Source organism: Oncorhynchus gorbuscha, linkage group LG16, assembly GCF_021184085.1.
Source record: "Oncorhynchus gorbuscha isolate QuinsamMale2020 ecotype Even-year linkage group LG16, OgorEven_v1.0, whole genome shotgun sequence".
NCBI classification, from domain to species: domain Eukaryota; kingdom Metazoa; phylum Chordata; class Actinopteri; order Salmoniformes; family Salmonidae; genus Oncorhynchus; species Oncorhynchus gorbuscha.
The window spans coordinates 29,222,848-29,245,226 of NC_060188.1; the positions used below are offsets into that span (position 1 = coordinate 29,222,848).

The following is a 22,379-nucleotide window of genomic DNA, read 5'->3' on the forward strand; positions in this document are numbered from 1 at the left end:
GGTTTTACACAGCGTCCAGGTTACACGCCTGCTGAATGAAGATGTCCCCATTCAGAGGGCACAGTAGTTCTAGCTGTTACCTACCTTTGGAGATTGTCGCAGGGCCACATAGAGACCCATGATCCTCCTTGGGAGTATAGTGAACTTGGGGTAAGATTAACCACCGGTCTGGAGAAGCATACCTATACAGCATGACACTGTTATCAAATGTTTTATTAATCCTGCAAATTGTAAAGACAATGGTCTCTCTGTAAGTGTTTGAGAAGAGTTCACAGCAGACACTGTGGCAACTACAGGACATCACACTACATTCAGACACTCAGAGATTCTCAGATATTTCTTTGCATTCCGTGGACAACACTACCAGATATAGATAACATCAAAGCACATGTTTCGCTAAAGCACGTAAGATACCTCAGCCTTGCCTGGAGGTGTGCGGTAATGCTCAATGTAAAAAAAAAAATGGATGACACACTTTCAACTATGTGTGCTTTGTCTATTTCTGCTAACTGGTGATTCAGCTGACTCGCTCTGGACGGAACTGCTCTATTCTTCTAGGAAATCAGATGCCATGAGTGGCTAGCGGGTACCAGGAATCATCCACCACAGAGAGTCAAGTTCTCCCCGGTCTGAGGCTTTGATGAGTTTTTCTTCGAGTTCAAGATTTTCTTTCCTTGTCTCCCTTTTCTTCGAACTAACTGCATCTAAACTGTTCAATGAAATGTTAAAAGAAGAAAAAAAGAAAGGCCGCTTGATCTGGTGGCATAAGGATCTGAAAATCACTTGAAGAGCAAGAGATTAAGTACTAAAGATTTCAATTGGCTCACATGCTGCACCAATGGGGAACAAAGACCACCTTTTGTGTTACATATAGAGGTACAAGCTCAGCAAAAATAACCCCTCATGGTGTGATGTGACCGAACGCAGCCTGCCTCCCAAGTCCCCCTGAGGCCATGCCAACACTGGAAAGCCGGAGACCAAAATGGCCTCCACAAAATGGAACAACGACTAACCAATGTTGCTCCATGAAAATAAAGAGGAAGACCTCAGATGTGACTGAAGGTAGAAGGAAGGTAATGCCAATACACTAGTGGATAAAAAAAGACGGGCCAGTGAGTGGGTGCTCCTCAATAACGTCAATATGTCACGCTCAATGGATCACGTAGTGAGACACATAATCGTATGAAGGGTGCGAGACCTGCCGAGACACGAAATCAATCCGCCAACCACGCTTCATCCCCGGGGCCTCTGGCTCTTAGGCGCTGAATTATGACACGCTAGGCAGCCCGCATGGTTGTCCGCCATGTTGCCCACTCCGCTGGCCTCCACTCCTTCTCCTGTGCAAACTCCTACCTTTAAGGATCCGATCAATTCCGCCACCCCCGCAGGGTTTTGACAAGGCACGGTCCAGCGTGGTGATTATGGTCGAGGGGACCGTGGTCGGTGATTAAGGCTGACCGGAGGATGGACGGGGATCAATGGAAGAGCGTCGGAGTGGCCGAGGAGCAGAAGACGGTCCAGTGTTTAATGGCCGTTGGGGGATAGATGGTGGGGGGGGGGGCGGAGGATTCTAATTGAGCTAATTGCAGGGCAGGCTCCTGTTATGATATTAGAATGGATTTAATGTGCAAGACGTTACGGGGTAGAGGGATGAGGATCAATGAGCGGGACGGGATGGGACCAGAGGCTCTGGAGTGCAGGTTGACGTATTGAGACCTCTGAGGAGAACCATGGAGGAAAGCACAGGCAGGCAGTCACATGAAGGAGTGTGCGAGGCTGAGTGAGAGTCGAGGACGTATTCCCCGCCCGAAGGAAGAGAAAAATCCGGACTGATGTCAGACGTGCTCGGTAACAGTAAGTGCGCATAAGCAAGCGACTGACTGGATTGTCACGGCGTAGCCCGAACTGTCACGCGAATCTTCGATTGGCATCGATGCATAATATGTAGCCTATGCTGATGTCAGTGGACGATTTGATTGAAAGCGTTGACTTACTGGCACGTCTCAAGTCAACGGACCTCCGAGAGTGTAGTGCCTAATTCTAAGTACAAGCAGGCGTTCGTATCAGTGCGTGAGGCCATACTGGCGGAGGACTGAGAGAGATTTATGATGGAAATGATGCTAATTGCACCCAGCAGTGTGAGGCTGGAGCTGTCTCTAGTCTTCTCTTGCCCCCACGTCAGCTCTCCACGTATGAAACCGTTACGCACTGTGAAGGATCCAACCTCCACGGGTTGGAACGCTCGTTTACGTCACACAGGAATAAGAAAACACCTCTACGACTGACACAGGTCACACATCCCACCGCGGGTCTTTCTTCTCTCCCGACGCAGAGCCGCGTTTCTGCCAATCAGGACCCCGCGTGCGCTTGCAATAAATCCACGGGTCTTGACGGGCCTTGCAAATAAAGCAAACAGCCCCCCTGGTTCTGTCGTGATGCTTGATTTCCATCCGCCCACTGGAAAGTAGGCCCAGCCATCTATCACCCGCTGGATCTGCCTTCCTCTCAATCTCTCGGCACTCACCAGAAACGAGACCCAGCCTGATTGGGCTTAATGTCAAACACATGGTCCTGGTCGGCCGGCGCAACTTTCCCACCAGAGCTCTAGAAGAGACGCCCTCTCTGATCAAGAGAGGAACCAACCGAAAGTCAGGCGTTTTTAGACCACCGCTTTGGCAAGTGGTAAACAAAACAGGATTTTCTCAGGGATTTTGACGTGTGGTTTGGTTCGGGCCTAGGGATTTTCTTTGCCTTTGCGTATTGGTTAGCAATGGTGGTGGGGTGGTTACCGATGAATAGGAAAATAATTTATGTTTGGATGGATGGTGTTTGAAGGTATCAGTGTGTGCGTGTCTATTGTCTATAGCCCTGACTAAGGGTTCTTGATTGAACCTCCCAGCGCCCCCCCCCCTCCCTCCCCCTTTCTTTCTCTCTCTCTCTCTCTCTCTCTCATTCATTCATTCACAGTGCGGAAGGCCTTTGGTGGGCTGTAGAAGCCTTTTAACCTGGAAGTGCTCTGATTGGACCAGGGGTCAGTCTCTAGGCCTCTAAAGCCACTCTGCCCCATCCGTCACTGTCACACCACTATTAGTGCTATTATCCTCAAAGTAACTCTGAGAATTACAGCACATGCAAAAAGCCCGCTGTCCGGACTCTGCAGTGACCTGCGCCACATGATATAAAGGGGGAAACTCCCATTGGTGACGTCACTGAGGAGAGAGGGAAAAAGGACACTAAGATGCTTACACAGAGGCTAAAATGGCTGACACAGAGGCTAAGATGGCTGACATAAAACTTGACAGACTGGCTGACAGGATTTTGGCTGGGTGAATGGCATCTGGACAACTAAAGCACCCAAAACTATACTACTATTCCGACACCCTAAGAAATGTGTAGTAATGTGCTGTGTCTGGCATATTTGGGGTCAATCCTGTCTCAGTATCAATCAATTCAGCAGATTCATTTAAATTCTCTTCAGATTTATACCAAGGCCATACATTGCCATATTGTATTTTTTGATGACTGTGCTCATAACTATCACAATAATGCACCTTGGCCAACCGAACCACATCCCTTTATTTTCAACAAACCACCTCCATACATTTACAACCAAACCACCTCCATACATTTACAACCAAACCACCTCCATACATCTTCAACCAAAATACCTCCATATATTTTCAAACCGCATTAGTCTCATTGGAGAAAGAGAAAACACTGTCTTTGTAAGGGTTGCTGAGTAGCTGGAGCTTCTGCTCTCCGCATGGTTCCTCATGTCTGAGGCCTCTCCCTCTACTCGTATCTCAGGAAGAGACATTCACTGTTCACAGCCTGGCCAGGCCTGCGACACAGAATGCCAGAGCATTGTCCCATAACACCATGTGTCAGTCTTAGTTATGGCCAGAGCATGCTTCTCCCAGAAAACATCATTTCCCCCAGAAATCAGCCGCTGCATATTCATGAGGGGCGAACAAAACGGTGTCAGCGGAGAGGAAGAATCGGCACGGCGGGGGGCAGACCTGAGAGACAGAGCGTGGAACGTTCTCTAAACATTAGCCTTCAACCTGTCCATCAACGGTAGGCCTGTGGACTTGAAGCACAGCAGGTAGCCACAGACTCACTCATGCTGCACCCAGAGAAGCACAGGCAGCCAGGCACACACAGATAAGCTACGACCACAGGCACATATGCCCAGCACAATGAAACGAACAGACTCACATTTCATTGGTTCACAATCACACACTAGATAGAAATACAGGAAGAGAGTAACAAATGATTAGATACATCTATATTGGGTGGTGTTATGTCTATAAGCATGACTTCTTTCATTCATGTGTAACTCATGTGTTACTGTGTGTGTGTGTGTTTCTATTTGTGTGTGTCTAGGCCTCAGCAGTGGTCACTGATTCCATGTGAATGTGTGTTTGTATACTTGTATGTGTGTGTTTGTGTGAGAATGGATTACAGTTTGTATGAGAGTGCTTGTGTGTGTCCGGCTCTGTTCATCAGCAAAGTAATCATTTACAGCCCTACAGGGCTGCTGGGGGAAGGGGTTAAAGTTCAAACCTGATGCCCCCGTCTGGTCAATCAAAACCCACTCAATGCCAAAGTCCAGCCTCTCTTTTTATAGCCCCATTCATTCTATCAATCTGTAATGGGGGCCAGGCCGGGAGGGAGGGAAAAAGTCCTGCTCCTTTTGGGTGGAGCCTTCGTTTTTCAATTATCTCCAGGGGCATGGGGCCACAGTTTCAATTTCACTCTGGAGGAGAGGTTCCGTGTGTAACCTTATCGCTGCCTGATAAACATGACGTTTTCCTTTGAACCCCTGGCCCCTCTAATATTGCTATAATCTGTGTTTGGCTCCTCGGCTGTCAATAGGGACACCCCTGGGTGGGGCAGTCAGACCTCTGAGCAGGGACCAGTCACCTGGCTTGACGGAGATAGGCTTCTAAAAAGAAGTGTGATTGCATGAGAAGGAGGGGGGATGAAGCAACAAGCTATGGCTGGGGTTGGGCTTGTGTGTTTTCTGTGTTCTCGCTCTCTCTTGCTCTCGCTCTCTCTATTTTTGTTCTCCATCGAAGACGGGAGGCAGAGTATAGAGTAGATTGCCTGCTGGTCCTCTGCAGGCGAACGCTCCTCAGAGAGAACGATAGACGTCGATGCATTATCAATATTCCTCCCTTTTCAGTGTCGGACCCACTTAAGTGTGACAAATATGCAGTGGATGAATCAATAGGTTATTCCTAGGGGGGAGCTGCCCTGTGCTATCTGTGACACAATGTCTAGGGAAAGGGACTGTTACATTTATGTAGCTCCTTTGTGTCTAGGTAGAGTGAAACTATGCACTTCTTGGATAGACTTATTCAATATCCATGTCATAGTTCAATGCCACACTTTATATAGGTTCTGACATTTTAGGTCACGATGAGATTAAGTTCTGCAAACATTTCATTAGAAGAGCACAAGGGGAACTATCAGGATATTAGGAATGAACAGGGCATTAATGAAAAGGCTATTGATTCATATTGCACATCAGGAGACAAGTTGTGGGACATATTGTTTACTTCAGTGGTTATGATGGTTATTAGTCACTACCCCCTGGGCACAAACGTAATTCAACGTCTCGTTTGGATTTATATTTGGTTGAGTTGTCAACTAACATGAATTAAATGTGAAATCACCAAAGAAATGCACCATGCCATTGGATTTGGGTTCAAAGTTGGGTGAAAAAAAGGACCAAATTCTTACGTTGATGACTTTTTGCAAATCCAATCAGTTTTCCACATTGATTCAACATCATCACATTGCATTTGCTTTCTTTGAAATGACATGGAAACAATGGCGATTCAACCAGTTTTTGCCCAATGGGTAGAAAACACCAAGGAAGGGCCTCCCGGGTGGCGCAGTGGTCTAAGGCACTGTGCCTCTAGAGATTCTGGGTTCGAGTCCAGGCTTTGTTGCTGCCGGCCGTGACCGGGAGACCCAGGGGTGGTGCAGAATTGGCTCAGCGTCGTCCGGGTTAGGAGAGGACTTGGCCGGCAGGGATGTCCTTGTCCCATTGCGCACTGGTGACTCCTGTGGTGGGCTGGGCGCAGTGCACACTGATGAGACAAGACAGTAACTACCAATAGGATACCACAACATTTGGGAGAAAAAGGGGTCCATAAAAAAGAAGAAAACACCAAGGATACATTGGCACCATGAAAATATTTCAATAAACCACACACAGTGTGCATCTGATCACAAGTGACAACCCAGGAAGTGGCTGATGTAGAACATTGTGGTGCCATTGTGTTTTGCTCTTTAAGGAGAGGAAGCATCTGTTTTTCAATTCAACTTTATCCCAGAAAGTGTCTATTTTTATAGCACCCATCAGATCAGAGGTACATAAAACACCTGAGTTCACAGAGTTCATATGAGAACCTACATTATGGGTCCAAACACACACACACACACACACACACACACACACACACACACACACACACACACACACACACACACACACACACACACACACACACACACACACACACACACACACACACACACACACACACACACACACACACACACACACACACACACACACACACACCTCTGATACCTGTTCCCTGAATCTGTTTCCTCTTTTGAAAGCTCATGTACTTGTGGATTACAGTTTTTTTTATGTGGTCCATTTTCACAACTCTTAGAAAAAAACTCAAAACAGATCATCACAAAGGCAGTTGTTACAAAATTCTAAGCACATTTTCAACTGACTAAGTGCAACACATCCAATCATGCAGTCACTTTTTCACCAAACTTTCATCTAGAAATCCACGTTTCACATTGCAATACATGTTCATATAAAGTAATTGCCTTTCACAATGCGATGGTCACATTACTTTTAATATGATTCTGTTCTCTTTTGTGAAAATACATTTTACTACTACTTAATCTGACTGCTCTTAATTGATGATCACTTAATAGTTTGGTAAAACCTATAGATTTTACATATCTACTATAGATTTTGAGAACTACAGTACAGTACATAATGAAAATGTATTTCTGTGAAGTAGAAACATATCAAGTATAATACACTGAATGTACCACTATGATGATGACTATTATGATTTGACTACAAAGTAAGTAAACAAAAATCACATATTGACAAGACCAGAGATGTATTATATGTAACAAATCAAATCAAAGTTTCTTGGGCGCACACACAGATTAAAATCTTCACATGATGCCCTGCAAACAAATACTAGTCGTTAGGATGTCCCTGGAACATTACAAAATAGCACAGTGTTTCCCACTTACTTGACACACTTTGACATACATTGTGTATGTTTATTTATACAAGCATTATTATTCAACATGTCCTCACCTGGGATTTTAACTCACATACTCTTGGTTCACAGCATTCCAGTCTTCCTGCTATGCCATCATGTCTGTGTCAATGACTGATTTCACCTGTATTCCTACACTTTAGACTTCAAAGTAATTCTCAGCTTTGTATAATACACTCAAGACAAACTATTATATCTATCATAGTGATTCAGGAGTAATACGCCCCTAAAACATTAGACAACTATACAGAAAATCCTTGAATTGCTAAGATAAGCCAATGAAATCAATTATTTTATTTTATTTACCTTTATTTAACCAGGTAGGCAAGTTGAGAACAAGTTCTCATTTACAATTGCGACCTGGCCAAGATAAAGCAAAGCAGTTCGACAGATACAACGACACAGAGTTACACATGGAGTAAAACAAACATACAGTCAATAATACAGTATAAACAAGTCTATATACAATGTGAGCAAATCAGGTGAGAAGGGAGGTAAAGGCAAAAAAGGCCATGGTGGCAAAGTAAATACAATATAGCAAGTAAAACACTGGAATTGTAGTTTTGCAATGGAAGAATGTGCAAAGTAGAAATAAAAATAATGGGGTGCAAAGGTGCAAAATAAATAAATAAATAAAATACAGTTGGGAAAGAGGTAGTTGTTTGGACTAAATTATAGGTGGGCTATGTACAGGTGCAGTAATCTGAAAGATGCTCTGACAGTTGGTGCTTAAAGCTAGTGAGGGAGATAAGTGTTTCCAGTTTCAGAGATTTTTGTAGTTCGTTCCAGTCATTGGCAGCAGAGAACTGGAAGGAGAGGCGGCCAAAGAAATAATTGGTTTTGGGGGTGACTAGAGAGATATACCTGCTGGAGCGTGTGCTACAGGTGGGAGATGCTATGGTGACCAGCGAGCTGAGATAAGGGGGGACTTTACCTAGCAGGGTCTTGTAGATGACATGGAGCCAGTGGATTTGGCGACGAGTATGAAGCGAGGGCCAGCCAACGAGAGCATACAGGTCGCAATGGTGGGTAGTATATGGGGCTTTGGTGACAAAACGGATTGCACTGTGATAGACTGCATCCAATTTGTTGAGTAGGGTATTGGAGGCTATTTTGTAAATGACATCGCCAAAGTCGAGGATTGGTAGGATGGTCAGTTTTACATGGGTATGTTTGGCAGCATGAGTGAAGGATGCTTTGTTGCGAAATAGGAAGCCAATTCTAGATTTAACTTTGGATTGTAGATGTTTGATATGGGTCTGGAAGGAGAGTTTACAGTCTAACCAGACACCTAAGTATTTGTAGTTGTCCACATATTCTAAGTCAGAGCCGTCCAGAGTAGTGATGTTGGACAGGCGGGTAGGTGCAGGTAGCGATCGGTTGAAGAAATGAATGAATAGAATGAATAGAGAATAGCCAGATTAACTGATAACTAAAACAGCAGTGCAGATGGCACTTTTTCCAAGTGCGGAGATGTATTATCGATAATGAATGTGTAGGGGACTTCAGAAAATGCTATAGACTTTGTAGCACAAAGATCAGCGTACCCCAAATCCAAAGGGCGGCAGGGTGGCCTAGTGGTTAGAGCGTTGGACTAGTAACTGAAAGGTTGAAAGTTCAAATCACCGAGCTGACAAGGTACAACTCTGTCGTTCTGCCCCTGAACAGGCAGTAAACCCACTTTTCCTAGGCCGTCATTGAAAATAAGAATTTGTTCTTAAATGACTTGCCTAGTTAAATAAAGGTCAAATAAAATCATCATAGGTGGGGTCATATTGAATAGTCAGTGCTAAGTGATCAAGTCAAATGTAATCATATTCTCATTGATTAAAGATGTATTTTTTGTACACATTTTAGCTGACCAGTGTACCGCTTAACTTAAAATCCCCATACCATTGAATTACTTGACTTACAAGCAAACAAAAATGTGACATTTTCAGTTTCACATGTGAAATAAATGTTTTCACATATTGAGCTGAAATGTTCATGTGAAAACAAAAGAGACACGTGAGGTCAGTTGTTCACATGTGAAACTACATGTTCACATGTATTCAATATAGAGTTCACACCAACTTTTCGCATGTGAGGAGGATAACATGTTTTCACGTCACGTGAATTGTAGATTCACATGTGAAATTTGCCATTTTACACGTGAAACCTAACTCTCACATGTCGAATTGCATTTTCACGTGTGAAAACGTATGTGCACTTTCACGTGAACAATTTTCACATGTGAAAATCTAACTCTCACGTGGAATTTTCAGTTTCAAATGTGGAAAAATGTCACATGAAAATCTAACTCTTACATGTGGAATTGCTTTTTTTGCATGAAATGGTTTGAAGAATCTCAAATATAAAATATATTTTGATTTGTTTTAAACTTTTTTGATTACTACATGATTCCATATGTGTTATTCCATATTTTTGATGTCTTCACTATTATTATACAATGTAGAAAATAGTCAAAATAAAGAAAAACTCTTGTGTGTAGGTGTGTCCAAACTTTTGACTGGTACTGTATATTTTTTTAAATATAGGAGAAGGAAAGCCTTAAGATAAATACTCCACTTGTTTAAATAGAAAAATGTAGATATTTCTTGAGTAAAGCAGTAATATGTTGGATGAGTGTGTTGTGGGCAACTCGACCCACCCCCTCCCTCTACTAGGGGGTAACTGCCCCCTGGGGGCTAGTTACCCCTTTATGGTTATGAATGTGTTTCTACCTGTCATTTAGACAATGACTAGCCCGGTAAGTGCTAGTTTATGCTAGCAACTTCACTATCCGTAAATGCTAGCCAGGTATCTAGTTAGCATAAACTGCTAGGAGTTACCCCGGTACTTTAAAAAAATGCGCCTTTTCTAAAAACTAAATTTAATGAAATAACAAAAAAAGTGTAAACTGTAGCCATTTATTTCCCTTTATAGTTTATTCGCCTAAGCATGATCTTCATCCACAAACCATTTTATTTCACAAACGTAGCTTTTTTTGTGTCAGCAATTAGACAGTGTTTTTTTAGAGAATTAAACATTGTTCTTAGGGAGGGCTTGTTACCCCCTAGTACCATATAGCATCGTGATGGAATTGAAATCCACATAGTGTACGTTATCTCTTCGAACACACCCTCCCATTCAAATAATTGTTAAATAATTAAACAATAAATGTACTTGAAAGTCATGAGCATGCCCAAAGCTATAACTGCTGCTTTCATCTTGAGCAGTCTTTGCCATGTCATGCCACGGTACATTAAACCGAAAAATAGCTTATTAAATCAAGTGTGTGGAATACAGTTCTACTAAATGAGCTACAATAAGTACAACCGTAACAAATATTGTTCCCCGCGCCACGGTTGCTGCGGGTGCCTACCCAGCATTGACGCGAAAGTCGGGGAGCCGAGCACAGTGTATTGACCAGCATGTTCAAGAAGCAGCCAGTGTTTCAGCGGGGGAAAAGGATAATGGGAGAGAGATGAGAAGGAAAACAATAGCAAAGCGCATTTTCGACCTCGAATATGAAGAAGAGGAGGAGGAAGACCCTAAATATGAAGACTTTGGCATCACGACATCGCACAGCCAGCCTCCATGTGTACGTAAACGTTTATTGGTTATTTGTAGTCTGGTCTTTATATAGTAGCTGCCCATTCGGTGAGGAGCGAGTATTTGTCGCTCACGATTTATGTCGCTAATTACCCTACCCGGACTGTCTATTACAGCACAGACTGCAGAAGAGAAGAAAGCACACACACCCGGTGAAAGAGAACGTAGAAGAGAACCCACCATGCAACACCGCTCTCCAGAAGTTGAAAACGAGGGTTTGGCTCGACTATTATCATATAATATTTTTGGGACAAAGTTTGCTCTATTATCTGTCGGGGTTGGCACGCGTCTGCTCATTATGATGGCATCATATGGGCATCTTGACCGACCGTCATAAATCATATTTGTACGTTCGTAATATAGCAACTCACTTCCTCGCTTGAGGGTTTTACAACTTGGAAGCCACAAGGCTGTAGTAGTAGTGACACAGAGAGCATTCACCTCTCAGCGGTGTTTTGTCATAATGGCGCTAATATGAGAGAGAGGCATGGTGGGGGCAGCCATTGATCTCAATGATGGAGCGAGGAGGAGAGGAGGAGAGGGGAGCACAAACGTTTGGCAAGGGGAGGTGGTGAAAAGAACGCCAAGCCAAGCCAGCAACAAGTAACATGTTGCTGCTACTCCTAAATAAAAGAAGGATTCTGAATCATAGCTTTACAATGAAACTCTATTTATTTTTTGGCAAGACATAAGAATTTATGAAGAGAGATGTTCTGATGTTTCAATCTAGCTATGATTTTGACCATAGCTGACAATACATTATATAACAAATCAAATTAAAAAACACTGACTGACCCACAATTCCATATAAGTGAGACAAATTGTATGATTCATTTCTTATCTCCAAGCAGGTACTAGTGTCAGACAACCCCAGTGTGGAACGCATCGAGGATGGCGACTTCATGGCAGAGGTACTCTGGATGACGGCAGTGTGCGAGTGCGTGAGTGCGTGTGTGTGAGTGATTGCTTGTGGTTTAGACCTTCTATGTATGACTTTTTGACTTCTTAATTTCTCTCAAGGGTCCCGGAGGCCTACAGTCACGCTCGAAGGCTGACCTGGTTGCCATGGTGCTGAGCATGCAGCGAGAGATGGACAACCTGAGGGAGCAAATCAGATGCCTCACAGGTGAGGGCCAGCAAGAGAAGTAGGAGGAAGTTGCCCCTAGACACTGATCTGAGTTCATTTTTATATTTTCCCTGCTAATGATTAAGGTCAGGAGTCAGGGAGGAAATGCTGTTCCTAGATCTGTGCCTAAGAACAACCCAGGATGCTTTAATCTCTTGGATTTTTGTGGGATTCATACTAATGACTGCCATACTATACTATGGTATGCTAGCGTGTGGAAAGTTGGCACGTAACCTGGAGGCCCTGATCGAGAGGACGGAGGTGTGGTCGAGCAGCACGGACCGGAGAACTACATCTCCCAGCATGCCTGAGATCCTGGTGAGGAGTGGTGCCATGACAACGTCGGCCCTGCTGGCCTCTCCAGGGGTGCTGAACGGGTGCTGGGCGGCCAAACTAGAGCCCCCCCACCCCCACCAGAATGGATACCCTCCGGGGTCTCATGAGGGGGGTTCCCAGATCAACGGACCACCCCTCTATCAGGAGGTGACGAACCCTTTAAATGTCTTTGATTTCAAAAATATATAGCATATGTTTTCAGGAGAGGTTAAAAACTGTACTAGGAGTCCTTTTTGATGTCATGCAATATGCAAAATGATATCTATTCTTTGAAGTTGACTGAATAGGCCTTTGGTCTTTGTCTTATAGCAGAATGCTAATATACAGCCGGGTCCATAATGTTTGGCATCCTTGATAAAGATGAGCCAAATAGACTGTATGAAATAAATAATACAAATACTGAGTTATATTGTATCCCAAAAAATTGGGACATGTCCAGAGACTGAGATGGCCATTGCGAAATGTTGATCTTGCAGTCAATTAACCATTTCTTTGTGAATTTCGATTAGTGCTGGGGGTTATTGTCTTGCTGGAAGATCACCTTAAGGCCAAGTGTCAGCCTCCTGGCAACCACGTTTTTTTTGGCTAAAATGTCTTGGTACTGGGTAAAGATCATGATGCCGTTGACCTTAACAAGGGCCCCAGGAACAGAAGAAGCAAAAATCATTTTGACCCCTATGTCTTTCTCTGGGCAATTGTATTAGTATAAAATAATATAATCGGCAAAAATGTTTAGCTTAAAATATAGCTGAGTATTTGTCTTTTTTTTTAAAGTACAGTCTTTTTTTCTCATCATTATCAAGGGTGCAACAATTACGGACTCCACTGTATCTCTAAAATGGGACGGGCCAGTACAATTTTAAAGGTGCAACCTAATGTCTTTTACTATTCAGTTCATCACTGCGGAGCTGCTTGACCACTGTAACACGGGGACCACTGCCCAGAAGCTGACCAATGACCTGCTCCGGGGCCTCTATGAGAGGGACTGCCTGGCCTCTCACTCCATCTCCGGCATTGTCAACAACAAGAGGGGCCAACCCAAGCCTGCCCTGCCTGCAGACGAGATCCAGGCAATACTGAGTAAGGTCTCGTCTGTACTGCAGCCTGAGACAGCTAAACACCTCCCCTCATAACAGCTAAACACCTCCCCTCATAACAGCTAAACACCTCCCCTCATAACAGCTAAACACCTCCCCTCATAACAGCTAAACACCTCCCCTCATAACAGCTAAACACCTCCCCTCATAACAGCTAAACACCTCCCCTCATAACAGCTAAACACCTCCCCTCATAACAGCTAAACACCTCCCCTCATAACAGCTAAACACCTCCCCTCATAACAGCAGCACCTCCCCTCAAACACCTCCCTCCACTCATAACAGCTAAACACCTCCCCTCATAACAGCTAGACACCTCCACTCATAACAGCTAGACACCTCCATAACAGCTCACCTAAACAGCTAGACACCTCCACTCATAACAGCTAGACACCTCCCCTCATAACAGCTAAACACCTCCCCTCATAACAGCTAAACACCTCCCCATCATAACAGCTAGACACCTCCCTCATAACAGCTAAACACCTCCCATAACAGCTCATAACAGCTAAACACCTCCCCTCATAACAGCTAGACACCTCCCCTCATAACAGCTAAACACCTCCCTCATAACAGCTAAACACCTCCCCTCATCATAACAGCTAAACACACTCCCCTCATAACAGCTAGACACCCACTCCACTCATAACAGCTAAACACCTCCCCTCATAACAGCTAGACACCAGCTAAACACATCCACTCATAACAGCTAAACACCTAACCCACATCATAACAGCTAAACACATCCACCAGCTCATAACAGCTAAACACATCCACTCATAACAGCTAAACACATCCACTCATAACAGCTAAACACATCCACTCATAACAGCTAAACACATCCACTCATAACAGCTAAACACATCCACTCATAACAGCTAAACACAGCTAAACACACCCCCTCATAACAGCTAAACACATCCACTCATAACAGCTAAACACACCCACTCATAACAGCTAGACACATCCACTCATAACAGCTAAACACATCCACTCATAACAGCTAAACACATCCACTCATAACAGCAAAACACATCCACTCATAACAGCTAAACACATCCCCTCATAACAGCTAAACACATCCACTCATAACAGTAAAACACATCCCCCCTCATAACAGCTAAACACATCCACTCATAACAGCTAAACACACCCACCTCATAACAGCTAAACACATCCACTCATAACAGCTAAACACATCCACTCATAACAGTAAAACACCTCCAGTCATAACAGCAAAACACATCCCCTCATAACAGCTAAACACATCCACTCATAACAGCAAAACACATCCACTCATAACAGCAAAACACATCCCCCTCAAAACAGCTAAACACATTCACTCATAACAGCAAAACACCTCCACTCATAACAGCAAAACACATCCCCTCATAACAGCTAAACACATCCACTCATAACAGCTAAACACATCCACTCATAACAGCAAAACACATCCCCTCATAACAGCTAAACACATCCCCTCATAACAGCAAAACACATCCACTCATAACAGCAAAACACATCCCTCATAACAGCAAAACACATCCCCTCATAACAGCAAAACACATCCAGCAAACACATCATAAACAGCAAAACACATCCCACATCCATCAAACAGCAAAACACATCCCCTCATAACAGCAAAACACATCCCCTCATGACAGCAAAACACATCACAGCTCATAACAGCTAAACACATCCCCTCATAACAGCTAAACACATCCCATCATAACAGCAAAACACATCTCCTCATAACAGCAAAACACACCCCCTCATAACAGCAAAACACATCCACTCATAACAGCTAAACACATCCACTCATAACAGCTAAACACATCCACTCATAACAGCTAAACACCTCCACTCATAACAGCTAAACACATCCCCTCATAACAGCAAAACACATCCCCCTCATAACAGCAAAACACATCCCCTCATGACAGCAAAACACATCCCCTCATAACAGCAAAACACATCCCCTCATAACAGCTAAACACATCTCCTCATAACAGCAAAACACATCCCCTCATAACAGCAAAACACATCCCCTCATAACAGCGAAACACATCCCCTCATAACAGCAAAACACATCCCCTCATAACAGCAAAACACATCCCATCATAACAGAAAAAAACACATCCCCTCATAACAGCAAAACACATCCCCTCATAACAGCTAAACACATCCACTCATAACAGCAAAACACATCCCCTCATAACAGCAAAACACATCCCCCTCATAACAGCTAAACACATCCCCCTCATAACAGCTAAACACACCCCCTCATAACAGCAAAACACATCCCCTCATAACAGCTAAACACATCCCCCTCATAACAGCTAAACACATCCCCCTCATAACAGCTAAACACATCCCCCTCATAACAGCAAAACACATCCCCCTCATAACAGCTAAACACATCCCCAGCTCATAACAGCTAAACACATCCCCCTCATAACAGCTAAACACACCCCCTCATAACAGCAAAACACATCCCCCTCATAACAGCTAAACACATCCCCCTCATAACAGCTAAACACATCCCCCTCATAACAGCTAAACACATCCCCCTCATAACAGCTAAACACATCCCCCTCATAACAGCTAGACACACACCCCCATAACAGCAAAACACATCCCCCTCATAACAGCAAAACACATCCCCCTCATAACAGCTAAACACATCCCCCTCATAACAGCTAAACACATCCCCCTCATAACAGCTAGACACACCCCCTCATAACAGCAAAACACATCCCCTCATAACAGCAAAACACATCCCCTCATAACAGCTAAACACCTCCACTCATAACAGCAAAATACCTCCACTCATAACAGCAAAACACCTCCACTCATAACAGCAAAACACCTCCACTCATAACAGCTAAACACATCCACTCATAACAGCTAAACACACCCCCCTCATAACAGCTAAACACATCCACTCATAACAGCTAAACACATCCACTCATAACAGCAAAACACATCCACCCATAACAGCTAAACACATCCCCTCATAACAGCTAAACACATCCCCTCATAACAGCTAAACACATCCACTCATAACAGCTAAACACATCCACTCATAACAGCTAAACACCTCCACTCATAACAGCTAAACACATCCACTCATAACAGCTAAACACATCCACTCATAACAGCTAAACACACCCCCCTCATAACAGCAAAACACATCCCCCTCATAACAGCTAAACACATCCCCCTCATAACAGCTAGACACACCCCCTCATAACAGCAAAACACATCCCCCTCATAACAGCAAAACACATCCCCCTCATAACAGCTAAACACATCCCCCTCATAACAGCTAAACACATCCCCCTCATAACAGCTAAACACATCCCCCTCATAACAGCTAAACACATCCCCCTCATAACAGCTAGACACACCCCCCCATAACAGCAAAACACATCCCCCTCATAACAGCTAAACACCTCCCCTCATAACAGCAAAACACATCCCCCTCATAACAGCTAAACACATCCCCCTCATAACAGCTAAACACATTCCCTCATAACAGCTAAACACATCCCCTCATAACAGCAAAACACCTCCAGTCATAACAGCAAAACACATCCCCTCATAACAGCTAGTCACATCCCCTCATAACAGCTAGTCACATCCCCTCATAACAGCTAGTCACACCCCCTAATAACAGCTAAACACACCCCCTCATAACAGCTAGTCACACCCCCTGATAACAGCTAGTCACACCCCCTCATAACAGCTAGTCACATCCCCTCATAACAGCTAAACACACCCCCTCATAACAGCTAGTCACACCCCCTCATAACAGCTAGTCACACCCCTCATAACAGCTAGTCACATCCCCTCATAACAGCTAGTCACATCCCCTCATAACAGCTAGTCACATCCCCTCATAACAGCTAGTCACACCCCTAATAACAGCTAGTCACATCCCTCATAACAGCTAGTCACATCCCCTCATAACAGCTAGTCACACCCCCTAATAACAGCTAGTCACACCCCCTCATAACAGCTAGTCACATCCCCTCATAACAGCTAGTCACATCCCCTCATAACAGCTAGTCACATCCCCTCATAACAGCTAGTCACATCCCCTCATAACAGCTAGTCACATCCCCTCATAACAGCTAGTCACACCCCAGCTAGTCACACCCCCTCATAACAGCTAGTCACATCCCCTCATAACAGCTAGTCACATCCCCTCATAACAGCTAGTCACATCCCCTCATAACAGCTAGTCACATCCCCTCATAACAGCTAGTCACATCCCCTCATAACAGCTAGTCACATCCCCTCATAACAGCTAAACACATCCCCTCATAACAGCTAGTCACGCCCCCATATGGCAGTTGAACACTTCCCGCACTTACCTCATGCTACAATGGAAATACTTTTCACATGAACTTCATACCTTCCTATCAAAGTTAGTTGAATGCAGGGACTGTAAGTCGATCTGGACAAGGTTGTCTGCTTAATGACTACGGTAACAGTGTTGTTATTTCTGTTTGACTTCTAATCTGCCATTGTCGGGACCCGAACTGCCGTTTGTAGACCACGGTATTCTAGGTACAGGCTTAGAGATGTATAAAGATCTCACCTTTGTATCTGTGCTATTTTAGCATCTGACAACATGGGCAGCGCCATTGAGTCTATCACCATTTGAAAGATTTTTGATGAGTTTGGTGTTTGAAGAAAAGCGTAAAACTAATATTGGTGATTTATCCACACCTGCAGTGCTGGAGTCTTGAACCTAATCTTGTCATTCATTTATTGTGCCCACTAGATGGCGGTGATATACAGTGCCTTGCGAAAGTATTCGGCCCCCTTGAACTTTGCGACCTTTTGCCACATCTCAGGCTTCAAACATAAAGATATAAAACTGTATTTTTTTGTGAAGAATCAACAACAAGTGGGACACAATCATGAAGTGGAACGACATTTATTGGATATTTCAAACTTTTTTAACAAATCAAAAACTGAAAAATTGGGCGTGCAAAATTATTCAGCCCCCTTAAGTTAATACTTTGTAGCGCCACCTTTTGCTGCGATTACAGCTGTAAGTCGCTTGGGGTATGTCTCTATCAGTTTTGCACATCGAGAGACTGACATTTTTTCCCATTCCTCCTTGCAAAACAGCTCGAGCTCAGCGAGGTTGGATGGAGAGCATTTGTAAACAGCAGTTTTCAGTTCTTTCCACAGATTCTCGATTGGATTCAGGTCTGGACTTTGACTTGGCCATTCTAACACCTGGATATGTTTATTTTTGAACCATTCCATTGTAGATTTTGCTTTATGTTTTGGATCACTGTCTTGTTGGAAGACCAATCTCCGTCCCAGTCTCAGGTCTTTTGCAGACTCCATCAGGTTTTCTTCCAGAATGGTCCTGTATTTGGCTCCATCCATCTTCCCATCAATTTTAACCATCTTCCCTGTCCCTGCTGAAGAAAAGCAGGCCCAAACCATGATGCTGCCACCACCATGTTTGACAGTGGGGATGGTGTGTTCAGGGTGATGAGCTGTGTTGCTTTTACGCCAAACATAACATTTTACATTGTTGCCAAAAAGTTCAATTTTGGTTTCATCTGACCAGAGCACCTTCTTCCACATGTTTGGTGTGTCTCCCTGGTGGCTTGTGGTAAACTTTAAACTACACTTTTTATGGATATCTTTAAGAAATGGCTTTCTTCTTGCCACTCTTCCATAAAGGCCAGATCTGTGCAATATACGACTGATTGTTGTCCTATGGACAGAGTCTCCCACCTCAGCTGTAGATCTCTGCAGTTCATCCAGAGTGATCATGGCTGCATCTCTGATCAGTCTTCTCCTTGTGTGAGCTGAAAGTTTAGAGGGACGGCCAGGTCTTGGTAGATTTGCAGTGGTCTGATACTCCTTCCATTTAAATATTATCGCTTGCACAGTGCTCCTTGGGATGTTTAAAGCTTGGGAAATCTTTTTGTATCCAAATCCGGCTTTAAACTTCTTCACAACAGTATCTCGGACCTGCCTGGTGTGTTCCTCGTTCTTCATGATGCTCTCTGCGCTTTTAACAGACCTCTGAGACTATCACAGTGCAGGTGCATTTATACGGAGACTTGATTACACACAGGTGGATTGTATTTATCATCATTAGTCATTTAGGTCAACATTGGATCATTCAGAGATCCTCACTGAACTTCTGGAGAGAGTTTGCTGCACTGAAAGTAAAGGGGCTGAATAATCTTGCACGCCCAATTTTTCAGTTTTTGATTTGTTAAAAAAGTTTGAAATATCCAATAAATGTCGTTCCACTTCATGATTGTGTCCCACTTGTTGTTGATTCTTCACAAAAAAAATACAGTTTTATATCTTTATGTTTGAAGCCTGAAATGTGACAAAAAGTCGCAAAGTTCAAGGGGGTCGAATACTTTCGCAAGGCACTGTAGCTTAAAGCCATTTACAAGCTAGACAAAACAATTTGCAGAAGACACCAATGCGCCAAACAATGCTCATCACGAGCATCGACGGGGCTGAAGTGGAGCGGGTCGAGAGTTTCAAGTTCCTTGGTGTCCACATCACCAATTAACTATCATGGTCCAAACACACCAAAACAGTTGTGAAGAGAGCACGACAACACCTTTTTTCCCCCTCAGGACATTTGGCCTCCAGAGTCACAAAAAGTTATACAGCTGCACCATCGAGAGCATCCTGACCGGTTGCATCACCGCCTGGCAACTGCCTGGTACCTGACCGTAAGGCGCTGCAGAGTATAGTGCATATGGCCCAGTACATCACTGGGGACAAGCTTCCTGCCATCCAGAACCTATATACTATGCCGTGTCAGAGGAAGGCCCAAAGAATTGGCAAAGACTCCAGTCACCTAAGTCATAGACCTTTCTCTCTGCTACCGCATGGCGAGCTGTACAGGAGCGCCAAGTCTAGGACCAAAATGCTCCTTAACCGCTTCTGTCTCACCTCTGTTTTTACACTGATGGCACTCGTTTTTTATTATCTATGCATAGTCACTTTACAAATTGCCTTGACTAACCTATATCCCCGCGCATCTACTCGGTACAGGTACCCCCTGTATATAGCCTCGTTATTGTTATGTCATTTTCTTGTGTTACTAGTTTATTTAGTAAATATTTTCTTAACCAACTACATTGTTGGTTACGTATGCGTTTCACAGTAAGGTTGTATTCAGCTCATGTGACAAATACAATTTAATTTGATTTGACAATGCTCTGATCATTGGCGGATCGCCCCCAACCCATAGGAATCCCCACGCAGTTGACTACTTTAAAATGGTGGAACCCCTTAATGGCAATGTCCTTGTTATTTCCAAGTAATGATAACTTTACCTCTCTATAGGTTTCTGACCTTTGACCTATCACCCACAGGAGCGGTGCAGCACTACTTCCCAGGGAAGACGGACTCGGAGATCAAGGGCTACATCCGCCAGAAGCTGCAGAACGAAGCCAAGCGGCTCCGCAAGAAGCCTCATCTGGCCGTGAAGGTGGAGCCAGAGGCCGGGTCAGAAGGGGCGGAGAGTACTTTCTACATCTAAGGGGAGTGAAGTGCCCCGTCCCTGTCCAGGTTAAAGTGCAATTATGGGAGGGAGACTCACATAATAACTGCTGTGAGAGGGAACCAAAATGGAGCAGCCTTATCAACACCAGTCTAGTCTATCTGTTTGTCTGTCCATTCCCAGCCATGTCTCTGGTCCGGGAGAGAAATAGGTTAGTGAGGGAGGAGTCTATTTGTCTGACAACGTGATCATTCCAGGGGAAGTGTTATGGACTCCAGTCTGATCGAGACTAGTTACTGCTCAGGTGAAGTTAGATGATACTGTAGCTTATTCTTCCTCTGCCCTCTGGCATCGTTCTCAAGCCTCAGCTAGCCAGCCAGCAGTAGTAGGCCTAGTAGATGGCAAGTGATTTGTATCCAAGTTCCGTACTCTTGTTTCTCTGAAGGAGGTGGCAGTCAGTCGGTGCTCTGTAGGGAAGTCGACAACACAGCCGTCAGTGAAGCTGCGCTGCACTCTGTGTCACTTCAGTTTGATTTACAGTACTGTCATTGACCTCGTGAAATGAACCTAGCCTTAGTATTGAATTAATTACAATGTTGCTGAATAAAAAATGATTTTGTTTTTCCCCAAAGCATCATTGTGCTTTTTAAATAAATAAAAAAAGTATTCTAGAACTGATACTTACACTTCATGTTATCATAGCAGTAATACCCTCAAGACATTTTAGAAATATCTTCGTTTTTATATCTATGGTATCTTATAAAACATAACATTGAAATGATTTTAATATGAAGAGATCTAACCCACCCTTTTCTAATGATTACTCTTTACGTTGTATGGTGCATCAAAATGAACGCCTAATTATTACCTAACAACCATGCCAATGCAACTGGAGACCAATGACCAATCTTTCAAAAGGACCTGTGTTCTTCCTGAAGCCCCAGGACGAACAAGAGTTTCCCCCAGGTCCTCAGAGGAACCCAGCCTGGTCCTCACTCACCAGCTGTGCTCCTCACAAAAGACCCACAACGGAAAGCCTTCCCACCGGGAACAAAGGATGGCGTGGGAACCACATATGCTCCATAATCAATACAACCCTGTCCTATCTCTCTTATCCCACACACACACACACACACACACTCAAGACAAGACGCATGTACCCCACAAATCTGCTCCATCATCATCTGTGCTGCATGAAGCTAATCCATTTTAGGTGTCAATACCACTGCAGATAAGTGTGTGACAATGGTTTGTGTAGGAGCAGGCTTTTATTTAGACCTGGGTTGGACAAGGGAGTGTGTCTTTTTTAGACAATCAGTTATCTCAGCCATCAAATCAAATTATATTTGTCACATGCACCGCATACGACGGGTGTAGAC

At 44.0% G+C, this 22,379-nt stretch overlaps 1 protein-coding gene across 2 annotated transcripts; it reads left to right on the forward strand.

The window, feature by feature from the left end:
- The first annotated feature begins 10,526 nt into the window (after nucleotides 1–10,526).
- LOC124000585 lies at nucleotides 10,527–21,632 on the forward strand. Of its 2 annotated transcripts, none has more exons than XM_046307078.1 (7): nucleotides 10,527–10,917; nucleotides 11,045–11,143; nucleotides 11,777–11,839; nucleotides 11,949–12,054; nucleotides 12,266–12,537; nucleotides 13,284–13,470; nucleotides 20,873–21,632. In XM_046307078.1, the coding sequence occupies exons 1-7, from the start codon at nucleotides 10,801–10,803 to the stop codon at nucleotides 21,037–21,039; spliced, it is 1,011 nt and encodes a 336-aa protein (XP_046163034.1). In that variant the 5' UTR covers nucleotides 10,527–10,800; the 3' UTR covers nucleotides 21,040–21,632. The 2 variants fall into 2 exon arrangements, with proteins under 2 accessions (XP_046163034.1, XP_046163035.1); XM_046307079.1 differs by having other exon boundaries at nucleotides 10,530–10,917; nucleotides 11,780–11,839.
- Nucleotides 21,633–22,379: the final 747 nt, after the last annotated feature.